Source organism: Callorhinus ursinus, unplaced genomic scaffold (genome assembly GCF_003265705.2).
Source record: "Callorhinus ursinus isolate GAN/ISIS: 27379988/994484 unplaced genomic scaffold, GSC_fseal_2.0 scaffold1, whole genome shotgun sequence".
NCBI classification, from domain to species: Eukaryota; Metazoa; Chordata; class Mammalia; order Carnivora; family Otariidae; genus Callorhinus; species Callorhinus ursinus.
This window is the reverse complement of record NW_027397063.1, coordinates 23,924,684-23,952,145: the sequence shown is the minus strand read 5'-3', so window position 1 is coordinate 23,952,145 and position 27,462 is coordinate 23,924,684. Positions and strand designations below refer to the sequence as shown.

The following is a 27,462-nucleotide window of genomic DNA, read 5'->3' as shown; positions in this document are numbered from 1 at the left end:
ACTGCTTCACCTTTCTGTACAGTATTTGAGGGAGGGATTGGGGATTTTTTTTCAGTTTGAGCTACTTTCCTTCTCTTCAAACTATGTTCTTCAGAGAAACAGCCGCATCTTCATGCCAGCCTGGGAGCAAAGGGTCCTCTCCAGAGGCTGGGGGGACACCTGTCAACCTCCAGCAGCTCTTAGTCTCTGCTGCCTCAGGTTCAAGGTCAGTTGTGGGGACTGGGTGTTGTGAGTGATGGTGGACGGTCAGTGTATGCCACTGCCTGATTAGTAAATGCTTTTACAACCTCCTAGAGGCTTCTTCAGCTTGTTCAGGATCCTGACATTTTCAGAAAGCAATGCTCCTAGAAGATTAGGTTAAGAAAAATGATGACCTTTTCATTCCCTTTCATTCATTAAAAGAGGCCTTTGGCTAGAAGGCCCGCAATTACCACTTCGAGGAGGATGCGGAAATCAGAGTTTATCTGTCCATCTGCAGCTTGCCTTAGCAAAATGACCTCTGGATTCCGGAGAAAGTGATTTGGAACACAGCCACCTTTACTGAATCCCTCAAATTGTTCTTTCTGCTTGTTTTCTTCCATGCTCCCTAAATCTAATTGAGATTCTTTATGAAAAAGTGCCAGTAAGTGTCATGGAATGTCCAGGATTTTACTACTCAAACAGAGATGTAAGCAATCAACTAATTGTTGTGATGAGCACCGGGTGTTGTATGGAAGTGTGGTACCACTGTATTGTACATCGGAAACTAATATTAGACTGTATGTTAACTAACTGGAATTTAAATAAAAACTTAAAACAAACAAAATCTCCTCCCAAAACAAACACCTGTGTGGTCCTTACTAAGGACTATTTTCTCTACACAAGCTTTTTGTGTATTTTCTAAGCACTGTTTTCTCTACACAAGCTTTTTGTGAATTACGTGTTAATAGCATCCCCATTTTATAGGTGAGGAAACTGAGGCTCAGGTTATTTGCCCAAAATAGTACAACTATTAAGTGATAGAATTAGGGTTTGAAGGAAACAGTGACTCAGAGTTCTCTAATCACTTCACTATACCCAACTAGGGAACAGAGAGTCTAGAGAGAAACAAAAACTTACTAGTAAATTTAAGAACTCATAGTCAAAAAGATAATCATTTTTGTACTTACTTAATTGTTGGCTTGTACACTGAAGATAATTATATTGAGGAAAATGGACCTCTGTCTTTTCTTTTGTTTTCCTCTCACTTTCAAATAAGTTTAAGGTTTGTCCCCAGAATGAGATTTATTTTGTTAGAACTCAATAGTCCTGGGAGTTATGCATGTATATACTGCTAGTCTTATTAAAATTTTTCTTCATATCTTCTCTTTGGAGTTATTTCCATTAATATATCCCCATGTCCTCTGGAAGGTGAAAGCTTTATTGTATGGAAATTCACCTTGAAAAATAAACATCTATCCTACTTACATTTCAAAATTTGTGTGCTCTATTTATTGATTCATTTCACAAATAATAAAGTTGTGTCTCACTAAACACATTTATTGACTATCTATTGAACATACATTGAACACTGTTCTAGATGGTAGGAATTAAAGAAAAAAAGAAAAGCTGAGATATTCAAGCCATGTTCTCATGAAGCTTATATTCCAATGGAGTGAGACAACACTTAACATACATTCAAAAAAATATGCAAAGCAATTTCAGATTATGACAAGTGCTAAAACAAACAAATAAAAAAGATATGAGTAAAGTTAGGTGCAAGCCAAGGCTATGATTATTAGATAGGGCTAGTGAAGGGGGCAGGGAAGAACTTTGTAGTGCAGCAACATTTAAGGTAAAACCGAAGATGTGTTGAAACCAGCTCAGAAGAGACAGGAATAGTGAATTTAAGGCATAAAAAGTGCTATGTGCAGAGGCAAGAATGAACTTGGTCTATTGTTTGAAGAGAAAGTCCCGTGTGAACAAAGGGAAGACAGGTGCAAATTGTGGTTTAAGACAAAGATGTGAGGGATGTTGTAGGCTGTGTTAAAGGATGCTCATTGTGTTCTAAATATAATGGAAAGTCATTTACAGTTCTAAGTAGAAAACTAAGTCTGATTTATATTGTTAATCAATCACCCTGGTTGCTTTCTAGAGGACAGATTCCAGAGAAAGACCAGCAAAGAAACAGGGAGAGTAGTTCAGACACTACTGTAATAGTCCAGGTCTAAGATGCAGGGAACTTGGAGAAAGGTGGTAGCAACAGACTTGAAGAGAAGTAGAGGTGTATTTTGCTCATTGAACCAACAATATCCGATGATTGAATGGATGTGTGAAATGTGGAAGTCAGGGGGTGGGGTGGGGAATAATGACTTCAACTTTTTGGCTATCAGGATTAGGTAGAGAATGATAATTATTGGCATCCATATATATTGGTGATGGGAATGGAAATCAAAATTTCCCTTTTTAGACGTGGTAAGCTTGAAAGACCAGTTAGGCATCAAAGGGCATATAGCAAATATTTTTATGTGAATTTGAAGTTCTTTTAAAAAATATAATGCAAGTGTTTAGTTTACTTTTTATTTTGAGTGTTTTTTTTGCTTTAGAAGCTTTTTAATGGTTAAGTATTAATTTAAGTGCTTATGCCTTTGAATTGTCTAAATGATCTAAAATTATCCCTTGTAACTAAAGATAAATATTTTAATTTTATAACTTATAATCATGATTATGGGATATTAAATATCAGAATACTCCTATATTTAATTCCTAGCTACCATAATATTATCTTTAAAATACTACTATTGATATTTATTATATGTAGTTGAAAACAACTAAACATATAAGCTTTCATTGCAACATCTACAAAATTCAAAATACATCTATAGACGAAGTGTTCCTTCATATTCAATGTGTAGCACTTGGGGCTAGGGGGGAGGTAGATGGAAACAAGGCTTGACTTCCAGTTTTTGGTCCAGCATGTAAGGAGCTTAGAGATTATCACTCCATCCTGGCAAGTAAAAAACCAAACAAAAAATCAATAACTCTTCTAAAATCTGTTGAAGAAATGAAGTCACACTCTGACAGTTAAAAACTCCATGGGGACTCAGTCATAGAGGAACTCCCACAATGTTGTAAGATTTACCTCCAGGAGCTTGGCCAGGTTCCCACAGAAAAGATGAGAGAAAAATCCCCTCAGTCTTCCAGCAAGGGTTGGGGGGAAAGGAACCCTTTTGAAATAAGTGGGAGTACTCTGTTCTTCTTAAAGAGGACTGCCTTCAGAGGAGGCTATTTTACCAGAGCCTAACCTTCTGGAGTTATGTAAGAGCCTAACTGACATGGGTGAAGGGAAATACCCAACTCCAGCCCCTGCCAGCCCTCCTGTTCCACCCAAGGGGGAGAAAAAACCCTGAGAAGTACTGGTGAAGTTCAGTCCTAGAGCACAGGCTCACCAAAAGACTGAAACCTAATCACTGCACTAGACAATGCTTCCCTTCCCCCACAGCTTACCACCACATTACTAAAGGCCTATTTACCCGAGTTGCTTTCACTCCCTTACATCATATCTGATTATGACAAAAAATTACAAGGCATACTGAAAGGCAAAAAACCAAAACAAAACAAAACAAAAAACAAAAAAAACAGTTTGAAGAGATGGGACAAGCATCAAAACCAGAATCAGATATAACAGGGATGCTAGAATTATCAGATTGGAAATGTAAAACAACTGTGATTAATAGCTAAGAGTTCTAACAGAGAACTTGCAAGAACAGATGGGTACTGTAAACAGAGAGATGGAAAAATCTAAGAAATAATTAAATGCTAGAGATAAAATACATTATAACAGAATGAAGAATGATTTTGATGGGCTCATGAATAGACCGAACATGGCTGAGGAAAGACTCTCTAGGCTTGAATATAAAACAATATAAACATCCCAAACTGAAAAGCAAAGAGAAAAATGGGGGGAAAAAAGAACAGAATATGCAAGAATTGTGGGACAGTTACAAAAGGTACAGCATGCATAATGGGAAAACCAGAGAAAGAAAGAAACAAACAAACAGTATTTGAATCAATAATGACTAAGAATTTCCCAAATTAATGTCAGATATTAAATCACAGATCCAGGAAGCTCAGAAAACACCAAGCAGAATAAATGCAAAACCAAAACTAAACAAACAAAAACTACACCTAGCCATATCATATTCAAAGTACAGAAAATCAAAGATAAAGAAAAAAATCTTGAAAGAAGTCAAAGGTGGGGGGATCTTTTCTATAGAGAAGTAAAGATAAGAATTAGACCTGATTTCTTTCAGGAATCATGCAGGCAAGAAGACGGTGGAGTGAAATATTTAATATGTTGAGAGACAAAAAATCCCCAAGAAACCTAGAATTCTGTATCCTAAAAATTATCCTTCCAAAGTGAAGGAGAAATAAAGATTTTCTTAGACAAACAAAAATTGAGAAAAATCTGTTGTCAGTAGATCTGCCTTGCAAGAAATGTTAAAGGAAGTTCTTCAGAGAGAAGGAAAATTATATAGGTCAGAAACTCTGATCTATGTAAAGAAAGAGGATTGGAGAAGGAATAAGTAAAAATAAAATGAAAACTTTATTTTTCTTAATCTTAATTGATCTAACAGATAACAATTTATTCAAAATAATAATCTCAGTAAGGGGCACCTGTCTGGCTCAGTGGGTGAGGCATGTGACTCTTGATATTGGGGTTTTGAGTTCATCCCCCATGTTGGGTGTAGAGATCACTTAAAAATAAAAACTTTAAAGAAATAATAATAACAGTAATAATAATGTCAGATTATGTACTCTCAGATATAAGTATGTGTATATTTGCTTATATATGCTTATGTATAAGTGAAATGAATGCCAGCAATGATATATGTGATAGGAAGGAGGAATTAGAAATATATTGCTATTGGGGCACCTGGGTGGCTCAGTTGGTTAAGAAGCTGCCTTCGGCTCAGGTCATGATCCCTGCTCAGGCGGGGAGTCTGCTTCTCTGTCTCGCTTCCCCCCCTCCCCCCTCCCCCTGCTTATGCACGCACTCTCTCTCTCTCTCTCAAATAAATAAATAATATATTTTTAAAAAGAAAAGAAATATATTGCTATTATAATGTACTTGTACTACCTGTGAAGTAGGATAGTATTATTTGAAAAACAGACTTGGATTAGTTGTATTTGCAAACTCGAGAGCAACCACTAAGTAAAAATAAAAATAAGAAAATAAAAGAAGTGTAACTGATACAGAATGAAAGGAGAGAACATGGAATCATATAAATGCTCAATTAAAACCACAAAATAACAGCAAAAAAAGGCTATCAAGAAGATATTAAATGGTAAAATGCCTTTTGTGCCTGTTTCCTACTGGAGTATTGGGAAATTAGGGAAACTGGCAATTAGTTTGTTTGGATTCTCACTGATTAATTAAGTCTAGAATTTGTAATAAATGTGACATAATTATCCAAAGATAATGGTATGCTGGTAGATGGTTAACAAGTGGCTCCCAGGGAGAAAGACATTGACTTAGAGTGTGTGCTGATTTCCATGGTGTAAATATGCCCACCATGGACGATTCCAAGGTACCAACCTGAATAGGGAGCTAGGAACAGATGTGAACGATTGATTCTGGGAGAGCCAGATGATGAGACTCCAGCACACCACCATCGAAACACATCTTGGATTTTGCTCTTCCATTTTCTTTCTAAAGTTATGTTCATGACATGTCTAAACTTTAGCTATTGAGGACATCAGCATTATCCAGCTCTTTTAATCAACGATTCTCTCTAGGCAATGTATTTTAAGAATTCAGTATTTCAGTGAGTGCTTTTTAGGAAAGGTGTCAGAAAAAACTGATTTTTCTGGTATCAGTTGGGTTCTTATTTCATTCAGTGGTGATTTCAGACATCTTCAGGGTTTAACTAACTTACTTTATATTTACTAATCCATTAGACTTACACATGAATACTTATACGTAGAAAACATCCATTTTGGCTAAACCAACCCATGGAGCTCAATTCAGAAGCCAGCTTTGTCTATTTCTCATGTAATACCTGAGTCATTTTGATCTGTTTTGTTCTTGCTATGGCATGCTATTTTGGACCCCTTGCACCTAGGCTTGCTGGCATTTTTTTTCTTTTAATTTCTAAGTAGCCGTTTGTTGTAACTCTGAATCCCCTTCACCTTTGTGATGCCATCGGACTGCATTTGCAGCTTCTGCATGTCTCTTGTGCTGCTGCTGCTGCTGCTGCTTCTTTTTTTTTTTTTCCGTCTTTTTGTCTTTTTTGGAAAGACAGATAGCTTTCCAGAAATGGCCCATATGACTCTCAGAGAAGAGGTGGGAAGCAGAGGATAATTACAATGACCTACAAAAATGAACAGTGAGGATGCGAAAGAGGCAGGTGAAGAAAGAGAAAGAGAAATTAGAAAAAAGCTATTTCTCAAATTCTGTAATCAGTATTCTTGACAAATTTCTGTGTTTTTTTTTCCTTAGAAAAAGTAAAGGGACCTCTGAAGTGGCATAGGACCATCGGCATAGGGAAAAAAATAGAGTTTAAAAAAAAGAAAATCTGAAAACGAGACTACAGTTTAAGAAAATGCTACTACCTGAAGCCCCTTTGAAACTCCCTTTTAAATTCAGTGCCTACAGAGATAAATAAATATAATTGAAGGGCATCAATAACAAATGGAAAACAAATCTCATATTAAGTTTCACATTGGTTAAATGTTGTATATAAAACTAAACACCAAAAAGAATCAATAGAGTCATTAACTATCTCACCCACTGGGTATGATAAATGATAGATTAGCTTAAATGTGATCAAACTCTTTTTTTTTTTCTCTCCATTTAAAGGAAAAGCACTTTTCTGTCCAAGGACCACTTAATTGAATAGTGCTGGCTGGTCTCCCTAACATCCAATTTCCTAAAGTCATTTAAGTATGGGGTTACTTAATGCAAATTCTAAGCAACTAATTTCAGCCTGGGACAACAGCTGTGTATGGAATATAACTGCTCCTGAAGATCACCTAAATGTACTACTGGGTATCTTCAGCCTCTTTGATCTCTTAAAAATGATTCATTTACTGAAAAGAAAACTTACCCACTCAGTTTGTTTCTTTTTTCATGAACAAATAGTTTCGTGGGCAACACATCTTGTTTTTTGCCAAACAGAAAGTATATTCTGAATTTTGTGACTGGCAAAGTGTATGTCTCAAGACAGGCATAACTGGGGACTTAAGATGGAGTAAAATCAGCTTTTAAATCATAGCTGAACCAATTATTATCTATCGGCTACAGTCAATTTAGGTTGCTATGTGACAGGTGATACAGAGATGCCCGCTCTAAAAATGAAAAATACAATCTAAATCCAAATTATTAGTGTTATCTTTACTCGCTATTTGAAAAGTACATCAGAACCTATCTACTATGCATCTCTTAGTTTTAATCAGGGATACTTTTACGCTGTTTTTTGTGAATACGTAAACATTTATTTGCATTTCTTTCCAAAATCAATTCCTACATTCCTTCCTACATTTTAGAAATATCCATTACACTATGTTAATGTACAACTAAAGCAATTATTGAAAAATTATCTTCACCATTTCCTTTTGCTAGAGCAATCTGTCTTCTGCCTGACTTTAAGGCCTCCTCATTCCTTTTTCTCCCTTGAATAACCAGAATGTACTAGATCTATGTGAACTTTTTTAGATACTTGATACTGGGCATTTTCAACTATTCCTTTTAATATTCTTCTTCATTTCTTCCATTACTCTTCATATTTTTTCTGTGTTTCTAATTTCAGTTGTAATTCTTTAAAGCATACCTTTAATTCTGTAAAGCCCCAAATAACAATGCAAAAAAATAATAATCATGATCGTATCATAATTTCTGATAATAAGATATCTGAATACTCCATACAGGTCCAGGACATATATACATATATGTGTTATGTCTATACACACATAAATACATATGCTGTGTTCCTATTTCTGACATTTTATATTTAGCTCTACAAATGTATAATAATAAACATATTTTATTCTGCAATTACGTTCACAAAAATGACAAGAAATCAATATAGTTCATAGAATCAATGGGCTCTGTTTTTATGGACCATTTCCTTTTCTTAAAGTTTTCAACGTTTTATCCTTCGCCATCTTTATTCCTCTGGGATCTACCCTGATGCCTTAAACATCCATTCACAGGCCAGTCCTGAAAGGTGGCTGATGACAGGGGGGCCTTAAGTAGGGGTGGGGACAATTGTAAGCAACGGGACATCATTGCCTTTGTACATTTAAGATTGTTTTTTATTGGTATAAATGTATATTATTTTTAAGTAAATAAATAACAAAAATGTTTTTATTATAATAAATATTTATTGTTTTATAAATAGATAGAGTCCATGAGAATTTCTGAGGCAATTTATTTAACTGGCCCCATCTTTATCTTTAAAAAGACCTTGTCCATTTGAAGTATTCTCAAAGGTTTAAGAAGTTGAGCACAACACACCAAATATGACTTCTTACCAATTAAATGATCTCTAATTGCATCATCTATAGTAGAATTATCCACATATCATTATCTCGGTCATTGTCCATTTCATTCAAGGAACACCACGAGGGTGTTCATTTTATTTCATTTCCTTTTATTTTACTGTGCTTTATTTCATTTTATCTAACTCTTAGGGAAATAATGCCAATGTGACCTGAACTTTGTATCTCCTAAGCTGTGAGAGTTTATCAAATAAAAGGTTGTGGTTTAAATTCAGGACAATCCACTGCCTGACCCCCATCAATATTCTTTGAATCTCTATCACAGAAATTGATCAGGTCAGTTGGAAAACATGTGTTTTTTTTTTTGTTCTTACATCATCCTTTATGGTGGTAACTTGACAAACCATTTATTAATCAACATACGGTTTGTTATAAAATCTTATAACATGATTTTTCAAGTCTGGTAGATATACTCATTTCAAATAACCAGCTTAATATGATAAGTAATTCTACATTCCTATCCTTTTCATATAAAAACATTAAAACAATACAGTTTTTTAATGTGATGAGCAGTTATATCCATGTATTTCTGGAATCAGAAAACTTCATTCAACTCTTATTGATTCCATAAGCGTAAAAGTTTGAGACTACAGATGATTTTTACGTATTTATGAAGACTACCTTTTGCTCTTGTATTTGCTTTTACAGTGAATTTCCTGAGATTGTTGTTGTTGTCCTTGTCAATGTGACTTTACCTGTAACTTTTAACAAGTGATTTTTTTCTAAAATACTGTCAACTGGTTATTATAGTTTCACAATAACAAACCAAACCAGCTTGCTCATTTTTTAGTAAGTTGATATAATAACACGAGTTTTTTAACAGTATGTGAAAATATCTATGATGTATGATAGTAACAAGCTTTTTTGAGAACATTATTTTATATAAGCAGTTTTGTTCAGGTCTTTATGTACAGTTACACATTAGCCTAGGATTTAAATCTTTTGGTTGGATTACATAGTCCCAAACATGCTTTATTCAGAACTCCATAATAAACTACAAGGTATTATTGCCCTTTGAAGATAGACTGCTCTTCACAGTGACAACATAACAAATTTCTGTCTTGTGATTTTTTAAATACATTTAAGTGACTTTTATTTGGCTATTGATTGATAGCTTGTCACTATCAATAGAAAAGGGGGACCGAAAAGATTATTCTACATTTTCTTTGTTTTTACTGTCAGATACAAATCTTTTCTTTTAATATAAGAAGAAAAATATGATATTATTAAATGTTAAAAAAAACCTATAAAACTAAGTTTCAGTGCTTTTAAAGGACCTACAAAGCTGTAATGTTACTTATTCTTTCTTGATCTCAGATTAGGTTCACATAGCCATTCCTTCTATCACAATTCCATACATACATAGGAAGGAAGGAAGGAAGGAAGGAAGAAGGAAGAAAAGAAGGAAGGGAGGGAGGGGAGGAAGGAGGGAGGGAAGAAACTAGAGAGGAAAGAGGAGAAGAGAGGGAAGTAAAAGGAAGGACGGGGTGGAGAGGGGCGAGTCAGGATGGGAGAAGGAGGAAAGAAAAGAACTCTCAGAAGTTTAACTTTAACCTAATCCTAATGCCACTGAGACATTTACTCCTTGTGAATACATGCATGCCTTTTACGACTGATTGGCTGAATGTGCAGGTACAATGGAAAACAGTTTGGCAGTTTCTTAAAAAATTAAATGCTAATTACCATACGCCCTGGCAATTGCACTCCTGGGCTTCCATTTCAGAGAAATGAAAACTTAGGTTTGCACTAAAACCTGTACACAAATGTTTAAGGCAGCTCTATTCATAATAGGCAAAAACTGGAAACAACCAAAATATACCTCACATGATCAGTGGTGAAACAAACTATTATAGCCATACCGTGGAATACTACACAGCAACTAAAAGGGATGAGCTCTTGATACACATGACAATGTGGATGAATTTTAAGAGAATTATGCTGATTGAAAAGTCATTCCAAGGAGGTTATATAGTGTATGGTTTTACTTATAGAACATTCTTAAAATGATAAAATTGTACATATGGAGAACAGATTAGTGGTTGCCAAAGGCTAAGGAGGGAATGGGAGAGAAGAAAGTGGATGTGGTTAGAAAAGGTCTACATGAAGGACCCTTATAGTGATGGGGATGCTTTTGATCTTGCCTGTATCAATATCAATATCCTGTTTGTGACATTGCAGTATAGCTTAGCAAGATGTTATCACTGGGAGAAACTAGGTAAAAGAATAGATCTTCCTACATCATTTCTTAAAACTGCATATGAACACACAATTATCTCAAAATAAAAAAAAAATAGCTTAAAAGTATTTACTGAAGATAAAATTAGAGCCTCCAAGCTTCTCAAACTCCACCAACAAAAGCAGTAGAGCTTTGAGCTTTTACAATGGGAGACAGGATGACATTTGTTACGACTTAATAGCCTCCTGATACAGTATTTTTTGTAAGAATATATAACATATCTCTTAATGGCATAGTAAATTAACTATACATGTGATGAATGGAAAGTTTGACAATATCTTTATTCTCAAATTGTGAAACACAATACGTTATTATCATTTTTATAATGATCGGTGAATTACCTATATTGTATAATTACTTTGGCATATTTTCCATTTTGTGTGTTTCTCATTCACCATGACATCTTATACCTACTTGTTCCTGCCAGAATTGCATACAATTAAACAGACTTTTTTTTCCCCTAAGAAGTACAGAATTATAAGTAAGCAATTTTATAACCAACAGAAGAATTATATTTACAGGCAATGATGGTTACCAGGTAGTAGGCTGTCAGGTAATTTTTATAATTATATTTAAGCACTGAAATACACAGTCCAAAAATACAATTTTAACAATAATATTAATAAATATAGTTGAGTCTTATTCTTCAAAAATCTAAGGATAAAGATACATATTTTCAGAAGTTTGATTTCTTTACATTAATTTACTACTAATGCGAGACTGACCATCCATTTGTTAAATATGAATTGTGAATTTTAGGGCTATTTGTGACTCTCCTATTATGGTTTTAAGGTTTATGTTGAAGCCTTAGGACACATTTTCAAATGCCAAATATTGCAGATTATAGATTACAGAGATTTTTCCTCTACTCCATCAGCAAGAGTTAAAATATTTATTTATGATTTCTATAATGTTTCCCTAAGGTTATTTGTGCATAGTTACCATAATTCTGGCAATATGTAAAACTCAGCAGATTTTTATTCCCTATCTGTGCACTTCAGTTCCCTTTTCCATTTTTCAGGGAAATGTGTTTCTTTAAAAATTCAGGCCTCTATTAAAAAATGGTCACAAAAGACCAATGAGAAGAGTATTGGTTACTATATTAAGCTCTCCATCCATTTCCCATACATGTGCTGATCAAAAGTATCCACACAGGAGCTACCTCATTGGAAACAAAAATCAAATATTTGCTCGTCAACTAGGCTGTCTGCCCTCTTTCTTAATGGGAAGTTTTAAGAATTAAGCTTGAAAAGGTTAAATGAGGCAATATTGCAGAGACCACTGAATCTACAAATGGGCATATTTCCACATGTCCAGACAAATGTACTATGAATTGAATGATAAAACAGGGACTGCAGAAGGAGGAAGTTCATTGGTGCAATATCTTCAAATTTGAATGTGAATGTGCAGTATAGTTTCTGGAAAACATTTCTACTTATGAGGGCATATTACTTAATAAGTAAGATCATAATTCATTATATCTGTCTTCTGAGCCAAGCAGATAATCTCACCAACTAGAAAAGTCACTAATCGCTTGACTTCTAGCAAGGTGGAAGAAGTACTGAGGACGCCTCCTACTGTGTTTTAAACTGTTGATCACAGTAATGAATGGACTTCGTCATGAGCCAAGAGCATTCGTGTCCAGAAAATATTTTTACATAATAAACTCTCCCCACTATCACTTGAATATAAATAATGATATAAATAACCTAATGTCTTTTAAAGTATTTGGGGTTATTTCGGGTTTACCCTTCAGGACCCTCACTCCCCCCACATGGATATACATACACACTTTAAAATAGCTACTTTTATTGTCTTAGGTTTTCAAGAATTTACATTAATTTATAAGAATGTCTCTTTTGGAATAACACTAGTAAGTGAAACATATCTCATGATAAAAGTGCTAGCATGAATAAAAGCTGGCAGATTTTCCCATAAAAAACACAAATGCAAATCAAAATACTCTAATGTTGTAATGGTGGTGTGTAAAAAAAAAACACAAAGGTAAGTCAGAATCAGCAAAGTAAAACAGAGAAAAAACCATAGTATATATGTTATAGTATATATAATTATCAATAGAATTCATGTAATGTGTGTGTGATTGATTACACTCAGTGACAAATAGCAAAGAAAGGGAATGCTGTTTGAGAGTGCAGTTGGACTTTATAAAATGGAAATGTTGAATGGCCCTGAGCTAGATAAACAGAAACAATAGAGGAAGAACCAAGTACAAGCTGATTTGTTCAGCAGCGCCCTATGCTTGCACCGTCCCTGCTTTCTGTGTGGATTTGCTTCATTGAAACCTCTTGTGGCACCAGGATAGCTACAAACAGCCTTCCTATAAGGATAAGTGGGGGAGGGGTACAAGGAAAACACCAAATAAGAGTAAAATAAGAACCACCGTTGCCACTCTCACACGGAGGGAAAATCAATGGAGGTGGATGAATGGGGGGTAAGCCTGCACACTCCCTCTAGTCCGCCATTGGACACAGCTAATCCCTGTGACCTTTGAGAAAGCTGAAGGCATAAAATGACCCTAATAATCTAAAGCACAATTAGAATGAAGAGCGCAAAACCGTGACTGTGGTTAGAAAAGGCAGACAATGAAGAGACTATGGAGGAAATTTGTCTCTTTAGCAGTCGACTGAACGCTGCCTTGGAGATGGCCGTAATGGCTGCAGATGGATGGCAGCCATGACTTGCGGGACACCTAGCAGAAGGCGGGCTGGGAGGAACTGGCGGGACCACGTGACCCGGGCCCGTTTTGCAGATGCTTCCGACTTTCCCCACTTTCCCCAAAGCACCCAGGGATTTCTGTCCCTCTACAGGAAATGGCAAAAGAAAGGCAGAGATTGAAACAATATTGGGCATGAAGGGGAAAGGGGAGGGCGGCTTTATCCCAAGAGCGAAGAAGTCTGTAATTTCAACATGAAGTGGTGTTTTTTCCCTCAAGAAATAAAATTGAGTAAATCCATCCTTGTCAGTACAAACCAGACAATTCGGAAACCTAAAGTGTGCAGTTCAAGGAGTTTGCCATGAGGATAAAATTGTCTGCATGGAAAGACTTCTTGAATGATTTAGTGAGGAATTCTGCTCAAATGAGTTCTGAAGAAATGCAGTGGAAAGACAATGTAACATGACTGGACAGAAATGAAGTTTTCAAAATCAGTTTTTCTCTCAAATATAACTGATACTTTCTTCACCTTTTTTCCTATAGCAGCTCCAAATTGGCTTTTGAAACAGAAGCAGAATGTGTCTTTTCTCATTTCAAGAGGCAAATTCATAGGACTTTATTTTCATTAAGAATTACTAAATGATGCTGATGGGTGTTAAAGAGGGCACATATTGAATGGAAAAAGAAGAATTACTAAATGATCATTTTAAGTGGACTTCTAATTTGAATTAATTATAATAATAGCCAACATTTACTGACTTCTTAGGTGTCTGGGACCGTAGTAAGTTCTTTATAAATATTTGCTTATTTAATCCTCATTACACTCCCGTGAAATACATACTATGACTCCACATTTTTTAGATGAAGAAATGGAGAAAAAAAAAAGCAAATAACTTGTCCAAGGTCACAGAGTTAGTTAGCGGCTCTTAAACATTACACTATATTGAACATGTAAATAAGTAATAATATACACTTAGTTGCAGTAATTCCAAAATGCTAAGTAGATTACTTGATAATTTAAATTTAACAAATCATGTGGATCTTACTTGAATATCATTTAACATGTGAACTAGCAGCAGTGATCAAAAACATGCTTTATTAACATACCTGGAGGAAATGATAATAAATTTATACTTCATGAGAAAAATAGCACTGGTTAAAGGATCAAGAGGCCTGAGGTTTTATTCAGAATCTCAAATGGGACCATATACCCCAAAACCAGATTTCTCCCTTTACAGAAGAATGATCCTGTTTCTTTTGGATCCCCCAACATTAGTTTAATGGTATGGAAGGAATACTCCATTAATTCAGGTATTACTATTGTGCCATTTCTGTCCTTTAAAATGTGAGATGTATCTGTTCATACAAGGAGGGCAGCTGGGGGCACCACCTGTTAACTAACTTCAAGCACCATTTAATTAGCCTGTGTTGAAGTTACCGTATGCTTTGACTGGAAAGGAGTGGAACAGTAGCAGATGCTAAGCAAAATACAAGAAAAGCAGTTGAATACCAGGGGAGAGTGGGTGGAGAGAATAACAACAACAACAAAAAAAGTCAACAGATGGAGAGAGCCAGAAATACTAGTAAAATGGACCGGAAATTAACTCTCACAGATAAATTTCAAGGGAGCAAATCTCTGCAGATTAAATTCCATCCCACCAAGGTACCTGCCACATCAGATGTTATTGAAGATTTGATCTGAGCATTTTGAACAAATGCAGACTTCAACTGGACAATTGGCTTAGTTTCTGATTATATAAAGGAATAGTCATCACTTACTATTTCCATGAAAACTTTCATGACTTTCTTAGACCAAACATTCAGGCGTCAGATTAAAAAACATGTTGTCATGATGAAGCATAATTTTCCCAATTATTTTTAAGAGCTCTACTTTGTCAGTGTTTCCACTGGAAGAGATCTGGAAACAAATGGTTTCAAAATTATGAGCATTTCTCCATCAATAGAATGATTTCCATACCGAAGGCATTTTATCTTGTTTTGTCAAATTAAGTTGAATTCAAATGAGTTAAAAGCTTCTTCTGTGACATTTGTATTCTTCTGAGTTACTGGCTTATCCATTAATGCATTTACCTTCCTAACATTCAGTAGTATATTTTATGTTAATAGAATTTGTCATATATATATATATATATATATATATATATATATATTTCTTTGTTTTTTAATGCTCTTGTTTAGTTTTCTATTATTTAATCAGATTTTATCAGCTGGTATAACTGGATGGACCCCAAATTAGCTCAAACAAAATTATACTTGAATATTTTCATGTAGCTATTCTCCTTTTTTTCCCAGAATTACAGCATTTTTTAAAAATTCAAACATAGAATGTGGTATTGCCAGATATTAATTCCTGATTTGTGTTATATTACTTCAGGTTTAAGAGCAGCCTCTCAGAAAAATGCATTTCATTCATTCATCAGGATATACCTATATTTATATCTATATCTGAAATACTCAAACCAAAATACAGTTCACCTACCTGGCAGTTTTTAAATACCTTTCTTATTTATTTTTATTATGACTTCTTTTGGTTTTAAAAATTATCACTATTTATTACACTTTCTTTATATCCAGTTTATTATGGGGGGGATATTTGTAAATCATCTTTTTTGAACATACAGGAAAGAAAACTTTCACTACTAAATCCTTCACTTGATTTAAGTTAAACAAGATTCTATTTCCTAGAGCATATATTTATATAGGGAGGGGTGAAGGGAGAAATATATTATTCTATTAGCAATAGTGAGTTGCCATAATGTAGTTTTTTAATTTTATTTTATTATGTTAATCACCATACATTACATCATTAGCTTTTGATGTAGTGTTCCATGATTCATTGTTTGTGTATAACACCCAGTGCTCCATTCAGTACGTGCCCTCTTTAATACCCATCACCAGGCTAACCCCCATCCCTCCTCCCCCTCCCCTGTAGAATCCTCAGTTTGTTTCTCAGAGTCCATAGTCTCACATGGTTAATCTCCCCCTCCGATTTCCGCCCCCTTCATTTTTCCCTTCTTACTATCTCTTATCTTCTTTTTTTTTTTTTTTAACATATAATGTATTATTTGTTTCAGAGGTACAGGTCTGTGGTTCATCACAGTGCTCACCATAGCACATACCCTCCCCGATGTCTATCACCCAGCTACCCCATCCATCCCACGCCCACCACTCCAGCAACCCTCAGTTTGTTTCCTGAGATTAAGAATTCCTCATCTCAGTGAGATTATATGATACATGTATTTCTCTGATTGACTTATTTCGCTTAGCATAATACCCTCTAGTTCTATCCACGTCATTGCAAATGCAAGATTTCGGGGGTTTTGATGGCTACATAATATTCCATTGTATATGTACACCACATCTTCTTTATCCATTCATCTGTTGATGGACATCTTGGCTCTTTCCATAGTTTGGCTATTGTGGACATTGCTGCTATAAACATTGGGGTGCATGTACCCCTTCGGATCACTACATTTGTATCTTTGGGGTAAATACCCAGTAGTGCAATTGCTGGGTCGTACGGTAGCTCTATTTTCAACTTTTTGAGGAACCTCCATACTGTTTTCCAGAGTGGCTGCACCAGCTTGCATTCCCACCAACAGTGTAGGAGGGTTCCCCTTTCTCCGCATCCTCGCCAACATCTGTAGTTTTAAATTAGACTTATAATTTTAGGTAGATATGTAGACAACATATCTAATGACAATGATTATAATTTCAGATAAGTATATAACAAAGTCCTAAATAAGGAAATAATGATATTCATTGATTGAGAAAAATTACCTTCTTAAACTCTTGACTCCAGCAAAACTATGCCTCAATGTTTCATTTAGTCATTTAACAAATATGTATTGATTAGCTACTCTGTGCCTAACAGGCATATGACGGTGAGTAAGACATGCCCCTGTTCTAAGTTCCCTCAAACTTATACCAAAAGGAAAATCTTTGTTGTTGAAGAATACATTTTAAAAAGTAATTGTCAAAAAAATCTGAATTTATGGGGCGCCTGGGTGGCTCAGTCGGTTGAGGGTCTGCCTTCGGCTCAGGTAATGATCCCAGGGTCCTGGGATTGAACCCCAAGTTGGGCTCCCTGCTCAGCAGGGGGGTCTGTTTCTCCCTCGTCTCCCCCATTGCTACGCCCCCCCATGCTCTCTCTCACTCTCTCTCAAATAAATATATGAAATCTTTTTAAAAAATCTGAACTTCAGGACAAGGTTCTGTGACTACTGAATTATGAACCTAAATAAACGACATCGGACTAGTAAAAAAAAAATCTGAATTTATCTTAATTTTATTTAATCAGTAGTTTGATCCCCAAATTTACATATTTAAAAAGATGTGGGAGGGGCACCTGGGTAGCACAGTCAGTGTCACAAGCCACAGTGATATGCTTAACAGAGCTCAGAAACAGAGTGGTGAAATTATTCAATCTTATGGTTCCGCGACTGGAAAAGAATCGCTTGCCTGGTGTACTAAGGCTTATATACTATTAAAATTCCAACCAGTTCCTAGAATTGGATTGATGTGTAAAAAGAGGACATGGGCCATACTGAAAAGAGGAGGTGCTTTGGAGTCAGAAATCATTTGGAATCGAATTCCAAATCCACTATTTACCGATTGCACGACAGAGGCAAAAGAATTTCTCTGAGCTTTAGTTTCAGCATCTCTAAAATGGGAATGTAGATGATGCAGTTAGTGATGACTATTATCATGATAGACCTGTAAGAATTGCATGAGAAAATATACATACCTAAAAAATAATATAGTTTATATTTTTTAAACTGAAGTATTATGTAAACAGTTGTGATTATAATCAGTACAGTTTTTACTTCTCATTATTCACTTATGATTCATTCAGTTATCTAATCACTTAAACTAGAAAATGAGAAAAAGCATTAGTATATATTTTGAGATCTTTGTATGAAATCTACTTTTTCATTTAAAACAATCCTGGCATCTGAGGTCATGGGTTATAATTACCTACTCTCTCATGGAGACTATTTTTAGTTTGGTCAAATACCAAACCACTCTGAATTTCTTGCTTTTTTTTTTTTTTTCAACAGTGTTGGATGATAAAGTCTTCAAATTTAGGAATAATCATTCACTCACAAAAAAATTTATTTGAATACATACATATGTCAATTTTAACATTTTGGTTTATTTTATCTAGAAACATTTTTTCACAGTCATTATTCACATGGATCATTATAATCATGGTTCTTTTATTTTTGAAAGAAACATAAGGAAGCAACCTTGATTTTCCTTATAATAGCAAAATTGGAAATAATTGTAATACATTGTTTTCTATCTGTTACCATATTGCTGCTTAAAAAAATTGGCTTCACTCAACATTTTGTAGCACAATTTTAAAACTTGATACATATTAAATGTAATGTTCTATACAATATAGATTTCTGAAAAAGTCATTCAGTCCTCATTGTAAATGAATCTTTTATTTACTTGATTCTCTGAATTATTTTAAGTAGGTACTACCTAAAAACACATACTGATTTTTTTTCCTCTCCATCTCTATAACATAATTCTTATTTCTTCCTTTATTTCCAATTCAGAAGAATGGGGCAAATAATATTGTAGCCTCCACAATTATGTTAACCACATGTGATTAAAGCAGAAGTTTGAAATTTAACTTTAGTTGGATCTTGTAAAATTGTGACACCGATATAAAACTTCACAAACATAGTTTTTGTATGTAATTCTGTAATTCATTGCCTGGGTTTCTAATTAAATGTTCTCAGTACTCCATTTAAAGTACCCATTGCCTGCATTCCTCTTGATTAGTAGGAAAGAATCAATGAGAATTGATCCAATTTGTAGAACACAATTCTCGTATTGATAGTAGTTTATATTCATTTGCTTTCCCCTAATCTTTTATTAATGGTCATCTTCAAAATGTCAATTAATGCCAAAACCCTGCACAGTGATAATGCAAATCTGTAAAGAAACCATCTTGACACATTACAGTAAGGCAGAAGGAAGAAGCTATTATTGTTGACGTATATTTACATAGCTGAATATGACAGAAAGAAGGGATACAGATGAAAACTCCAGTGTTTTGACTGTGAATTTAAAACCCAACTTAAAAATTAAAAATAAACAAATGAAATTGAATTTAAACAACAGAATCTTCTCTTAGGCCTCTACATTTCCACAGTGTAACCATGGCTATCATAGCCTGATGAACAATTTAGAGAAATGTGGGTTGAATGTGGTACAATATTGATGCTATTGTAATGATGTCACCAATGATAGTGAAGCGTCATCATGTGAATTTCTGCTGCACATTGTAAAGAAAGCTTTAGACCACTCAGTCTTCATCTACCGTCCTCTAAACTTTTTGGAATGTTTTTCATAACAGAATAAGTAATTGTTAATATTATGCCATAGTTGCTTTAATCCTCTCAATATACTTTTCCTAAACCATTTGAAAGTAAGTTAAAGATAATTCACCAATCAATTATTATACATGTGTATGCTAAGGGATATATATTTTCTTTTTTGGTAGATTTTAAGTTGGGTCTTAAGTCTTGACTGAATTCAGAGCAAGCATTGTTAGCATGGATGCTTTATAGGTGATGCCGTATATTGTATTACACGATCGGCTTCCCACTCTTATTTCCCCACCATTGCTGGATACTCAGCTTGATTACTGAGTTCAAGTGGGGACTGCCAGATCTACCCATTATAAAAGTATATTTCCCCCTTTGCAGTTAGCAAATAATCTCTGGGGTGATACTTTGACACTGTGAACTATGCTGTCTCCTACAATTTTTCACCTCATAGATTTAGTACCCATTGATGATGGTTGTCTGAATGAATATTTTATCAGAGGTTGCAGTACAATGACTTTTCTAATTCAGAGTTTCCATTATAATTTGATATATGTGTTGGGGAAATCTCAAAGTAGTATTATGCAGATTAAAAAAACTTCAAATTTACACTTAATTTACCATTAAATAAAGTTTTATCACCTTTAATAAATGTTATATTTAAGGACAAGTTTTCCTAAAAGACATAATTTCCATTGTAAAGGAAGCTATTGATTTTTTTTTTTTTTGGAAGCTATAGATCTTTATTCCTTTTTGTTACTGGTGTCACCTTTACTAAATCTGTGAAAGACTGTTACAAGGGGGCCCAATCATACATTTTATGTCTTATATAAATAATATGTATGTTATATGGTTATGCATAATTTTATAAATATATAATATAAAATCTTATAGCTTTAAGTTTGGCACACAACTGACTCCAAAAACATAAATAAAAATAAAAATAAATGGTGTAGCAAAATCTATAACAACCAGTCTACAGGCAAGAGTTCGGTTTTAACCCCAGATACTAACATCTCACTGAATTCTAAAATATTAAGAATATAGTACAATGATGACTTCCTTAATAAGACAGGGAATATAGGAAAGGAGTAGTCGGAAAGGGAACAGGATGAGTTCCCAGGGTTTGGTGAGAGAAAGTATGAGCTTTCTTGGCATCCTCATAAGTCAAATAAGCAGTGGACATAAGATTCGGTCATTGATAGAACATCCAATTAAGAAATGTGGAAGTTGCATCATCTTATTAAAAAAAAAGAGTTTTAGTCATGAGTCTCAATGAAGATATCTACACAGAGTATGTTGAACAACAAAAAGATAAAGTCTAGAGTCCTGTGAAGCACAAGTATTTAAGGAAGGTTGGGAGGGCAACAGACTTTCATAGATAAGGTATCAGTTCCTTTGGGCTCCAAAGGAACTGATAAATGCTAATTAGAATTAGCATCTAGAAAACAGCCTTTTTTTTTTTAAATCTAACATAAAATAAAGGTCTTGATTGTCAAATTGAAATTGGTTGCCTTAAAAAACACTAAAGGCCAAATGACCACTGAATTCAGAATAATTTGTATATCTGATGGAAGGTTGTGGTGAAGGTCCATCTGACATGTTTCCAACCCTGAATGTCTACAATTTTATGATTTAAGACTTCCTTTTATATTGGAAAAAAAATGCTTTCTTGGCCTTTACAGATATTGGGTATTATAGGGAGTACATTAGCATTTGAGTTAATTTATAACAAGTTTTTTGTATTTTCAAGTTGTTTCAGATTGAGAGTCTATTAGTTAAGTGAGATATGCATTCTTGGTTACCATCTGTTCATTAATTCGTTTATTATCTTAAAGGGAAAAAAAAACTGTCTAAGCCTGTAGAATGTTGCAGGTACAGTATAAGGTGATGTGTGTACTAATGTGATGCAGACAGATTACCTGACCCTTGGGAATTCAGTCTAATGGGGGAGTCAGGCACTTAGAACCCAGCACCCTTAGTGACAGTGCAATTCTAGATGTGATGGTAGCTTTCATCAATTGCAGCCACACGTATGTCAATTTAAGTCTGGATGGCCCTAAATTCAATCTTGGGGTACAAGAAGGCCACCCTCCTTCAGACATGGTAAGCATTAAATAATCTCTTGCCTCATTGTGTTCTATTCCATGGCTCGCATAATCAATACTATTTAACAAAGTTTAAATAAATAACTTTTGGATTAGTCCTAAAGCTCATGTGCAATGAGTCAAGTGGTTATTTCCCGTTATAATTAACTTTTGACATGAAGGGAGAAGAGAAAATGAGTGCAGTTAGCAAAAATGGCATCTTTTGTTCCTTAGGTCTAGCATATTGTTAATTAAAGGCAGTACTGAATAGATAGAATGTGTTTCATAGATACGGTAAGATTCATTGATTAATGCAAAGTCTATTCTTTCCTGAGCTTAAGAAGGGGTCAGAAGGGTGATGGGTGGGGACAGGAAAGCAAATTTTAAAAACACTCAGGATAAGTTAGACATGGGTGAAAAATTCTACTTTAAAACAGTTCTAAGTATCCAGTTTGAAATGATAATGAACTTTCTTTCCTCATCGCTATTGCTTTTGTAATATCCTCATTGTCAGGGAACATTCAATAACAAAGCACGCAAAAGTTATGATAGTGTATAGTCAAACTGAGTTCACATTGTGGATGTGGACAGATTTTTATTTTATTTTTAACAGAGTAATTACAAATGTATGCATGTACATTAAATAAAATATTCCATCATAAATTAAAGGTAGTATTTCCTTCGAAAAGCTGCATTTGTAACTAAAAGTAATTACTCTGAAAAACTAAGGTGACCCTAAATGCTTCATATCTTTTAACACAATGTTGTGGGTAAGCAGGGGAGGTTTACTTAAAAGCCTTTTAATACATTTGAACCAGGACCTTCTATTTATCTTCCTGTATCAACCTCTTTCATTTGGTTAGTTACTTGAGCAAGGTTACTTAGTTTGTGGCAGAACATTGTGCTAACACTGGGGAAAAATACACAAAAAAATGCCTGTTTCCCGTTCTTTCGTATTGATGTGACTTAAAACTGCCTTAAACAATTAATGCATACAAATAAGTTAACAGGCTTGGTGGGGGGCGGCGGGGGGTGGGGTGTCAAAAGTGGACCCTTTTCCTGCTATACCACTTCCAGACTTGATTTTAAGGAAAAATATGACAACAGCCGTCACTAGAAAGACAAGGATGAATAGAGCAATAATGAGCATTTCCTTTTAGTATGCACAGATCCGCACCTTTTTTTTTCCTTCATGTGAGCCACATCAGGTTAATTATATGACACATGAGCTGGGGAGGAGAGGCAGGGAGATAGAGTTGATAAATACACTACATGCAAAAAGCCACGAAGTGACTCATATTAGATTTTGTATCCTCTTTTAAAAATTTCTAAATCATCCCTGAAGAGCTGTGTGTAAGACGAAATGTGTCAACCTAGCTAAAAAACTAGCAGGGGCACAGAATTAATGACCCCTGTGATGTTTCTGGAGGGGCATTACCTTGTGTACTCACTGCCTCAGTCATAAGAGACATACTTTTTTCCTCGAGTAAACAGCTGTGCCCCTTCACTGCTCAGACCGAGAAATTCTCTGTAGATGCTGTTTAAGGTGATAAAAAGCCTGCAGAACCCCTCAACATGAAGGACCTATGACTCTACGGTATTCGATTTAGGAGGTACACACTTGGCTTTTGGCTTTTATTGTGTCTGTGTCTGCCATCAGCCAAGAAGCTAGATACTCTGTTCATATTTATCGAACACACATAGATATGACATACACCGTAACTGAGCACTCGGGAAATTAGTCGTGGTGTCGTTGGGCTTCTGTATGTATTTAGGCTGCAACTCAGTTTCTGGATATTAGAACTTGAGTGTCACTGTGCTTAGCCTCATTTCTAAAATTCTCCATAGGAAAATCCACGTACAATGCGAAAAGCATAAAAAGCATTCCTTTTATTCAAGACAAACAAGAGTAAGGGAAGGAAAATACTTATCTGGACGGTTGTGATATAGAATCTCGAGCAATTGGGGAGCTTTTAAAATATCCAACCCGAAATGTCCGAAGTTAAGTGTTGTTTTACTTATGCCTTCGTTTCAGTAAATTTAACTCCGTCCTTTAAGATGACAAATTGTCGCCTTCCGAAGGATGCGGTGATGCACACTGCTTTCTTTACTGTTGCTCAGGAGAAGTATGACATTTTTATCATCCACCCTGTTATTTGACAAGACCCTATTTTTCCCCACACCCTCCCTTCCCCCCCCCCATATGAGGTACAGTCCCTTGAGCCTGTAATTGGCAGGAGATGAAGCGATGATGGGGAGTGATCACAGTCAATAGCTTTGATTAACAATAAGGTGGAAAATTAGCAATGCTAGCATTCAGCCACCCTGCCCTCTCGCTCCTCCATATGCTCCCTCAGTCCTGCTGGCGGCCTCACAGAGGGCAGTCAGAGCCCTCCGCCAGCTTTGAAGTGCAGCAAAGGTGCAGGCAGAGCCGAGAATTAGGGAAATTAAGGAGAAGGAGTAGAAACTGTAAGCCAGGATGCTGAGACGTCCATGCGGCTTAGTATGCTGCAGGAGGGACAAGGAGGAAGTGTGCTGTGTGTTGTCCCTGTGTGTTTTTCTGTCACATGTGGATTTACTTGTGTCTGGACATGCTGTGATCGAAATGGCAACTACCCTTACTCCTGTGACCCCATCAGCAGCTCTGGTGTTGTTTCCGACAGACCCTGAGGACCTAGAGAGGGGGAACGACAACGGGACGCCAATCCCCACCTCTGATAATGATGACAATTCGCTGGGCTACACAGGTAGAGTGTTTTCTTTCCCAAATACTAACTGTCCGTGCCTCCTAAAATGCCTCCACCTCCATCAATCATCAACCACCTGTGTAAAATTATCTCCTCATCCCTGCTTCCCGCTAACAACCACTACAACTTCTGGTCCTCATTTTCCAGACTTCATTCTCCAGCTGGGAGGTCATCTCGCTCAAGTCAACTCTTTGGGGAAAAGAAATTTAACATAAACACTGCATGTTTTCTTGTTGTCTATTTTTAATATAAAAAGATTGCTTTCTCAACCTGAAACTGTGACATTGCTAACTTGTTTAGACAGATAATGTAATATTATCTTAGAGGTTTAATATTTGACTAAATATTAAAGAAATAAGACTATCTGCAAGTATTGGGTTTCAAAATTATCTGTAGTTTTTGTTTGTTTTGGTTATGCTGGTAGTCTTATAAACAACAGAAAGCAAACTCTTAACAAGAGTAATGCAATCATAATTACCAACTTATATCTCAGGATTGTGTTTGCATGGACTTATTGTTACCTTATCTATGAACCATGTTTTAAGTAGATGCATGCATACACTGGCATTAAAGTGAAAATTAACTAATTGGATGTGTTGGAAATAATTCATATTATGAATGTCTAAGAATGATTGCTTTGGAAATATATAAATGTTTCATGCAGAATTTGTAAGTGTAGTTCTAAATATAAACACGTAAGTTACACATCTGAGAGAATTTGACTGCAACTTTAGATAAAGGCAAAGAATAAAATACATCACTTATAGCCCATTGAATCAGATAATGATGTAATAGAGGTCGTGTAACAGCACCTATTTATTATGTTCTTTTCATTAGTTCTTATTAGCACAGTTCTCTATAGACTGCTAGGTTGTGGGCTGTGGATAGGGGTGTGTGTGTGTGTGTGTGTGTGTGTGTGTGGGTCTGTGTGTGGGTCTGTGTGCGCGCACGTGCGCATGTTGAGGCAATTGGAGTTAAAGATAATGGAGAAGTCTTATGTATCATTACAATCTTACAGATGACTGTCAGAAAGAGACTAATCCAACAGCCACGTTTCACATTGTATAAAATAATAAACTGCTACTTTACTTTAGAAGCAGCCTCGCTATTTTCATAGAAATAATTTTCTCCAATATTATCTCCCCTTTACGCAATTTCAGGTTTTAAACAGTTGGAATAAGTACCAAAATGAATAACATCTTTATAAATAATTTAGTATTTATTTTACTTATTTTAGTCTTATGGATGACTCATTCTCATTTTTCTCTTATCTTTCACCTGAGAACTGAGATTAAAGGACAAATCAAAGCCCATTGGTGGTGAGATGGTGAGGGAGCCGGTATGATACTTTTCCAGAAACTTAGCTAGCACAAGAGTTGTAAAGGTCCTTTCTTAATACCATAAATACCAAGGAAGTTCCTCGGTATGAAAGGAGGCATTGGAGGTAGTGTTCTTTCTCATGGGCACCCTCATTTGCCAGTGCCTCCTAGTTGTATTCCCTTGTGCTCACCCAGTCTAAACAACTGCATTGTTTAGATACACTAATAGGGTTTGCTCTTTGTCTTTTATGGATTTCCTGAAAATTATATATCTCCAATGCATAAATCATGTTGGAGCATTGAATTAAGAGAACTTGAATAACAATACATTTAAGACTAAATGTAGCATTTAAAACATTTTTTATTTCTGTTTATTTTTCCTCATTAGGTTAATCAGTATTCAGATTTCTGCTATTAAGCATATCAGATGAATTATTATGAGGTAATGAACTCATAAAATTATCTTTATATTCTACAAGGGAACTAATTAAAGCAGCACATTAATGTGATGTGACTGGAAAACAATCTTCTGAATAATTTTGTTCCTGAAACTATAACTGCTTGTGAACTCTAGTATCAAAGGAAGTCATTCTGGATATTTTGTTTCAGTAAACTCTTGATTAGTCAGGAACCTTTTTTCTACTATATGAATTAAAGATGCTATTTGTCTCTTTCACTTGCATATTGACCATTTCTTTGCTCATTAAAACCTCCTCTGGAAGTGATAAGAAAAATTAAATAGGAAAAAAATGGTTTTTGTCTGCTTGATAACAATTATAAAGATCTCAGCTCTGAGGTGCAAAGTATTACATGAAACTACCAATAGATTTATTTTGTGTCCATATGTGCGAGTATGTGTGAATAAGTGTGTGTGTGTGTGTGTGTGTGTGTGTGAATTCCCTTTACTCTGATCATATGAAATTAAGTTGATAAAATCTTTATATTAGAGGAAATTCAGTTCAGAAGGAAGTAAGATGGTCTATCTGCTCAGGAACATTTTTACATATTTAATGTAAATTGTCTATGGTATATCTGGAGTTTAGTAACTCTGGATATAGCAGCAAGAACACTGTTAGAAATAAAATAGAAATATTAAGCAACATAGAGGATATACAAAGCAGTTATCAAATAAATCATTGATATGAGTTAGTTGCTGGGTAAATGTATATATCAGATATTATTTGAGGGGTCTATATATTTTGCACAATATCACAAAATGACTGTGAAAATTGTATGTACCAGATGTTTATTTTGTAGTACATGTTGTTTCACTTCATTGAGCTGGCGAGTGAGACTTTTCTCTCTTCCCCTAACACTCGTGTATTTAAAGAAGAAAAGCTTCCCGGAGGAATCTGTACAATTCTCAAAAACACTTTGGAGGGAACATGAAACAGTCCCAAAAGGAAATCACCAGTTCACTGAAATTCATGTTCGTGCCCTCCCAATTCTCTTTTTTGACCATACAAAGAGTATAATTTCACTGCAAGCTGATTTGTCGCTGCATCTGCTCTACT

At 35.2% G+C, this 27,462-nt stretch overlaps 1 protein-coding gene across 5 annotated transcripts in view; it reads left to right on the top strand.

Annotated features, from left to right (window-relative positions):
• ROBO1 (roundabout guidance receptor 1) overlaps positions 1-27,462 on the top strand; it is a 1,122,251-nt gene that overhangs the window by 603,548 nt on the left and 491,241 nt on the right. For all 5 annotated transcript variants that reach the window (XM_073892039.1, XM_073892029.1, XM_073892010.1 and 2 more), the window contains exon 3: positions 24,546-24,629. In XM_073892039.1, the coding sequence (XP_073748140.1) occupies positions 24,546-24,629 (84 nt within the window). The remainder of the gene's footprint in view (positions 1-24,545; positions 24,630-27,462) is intronic.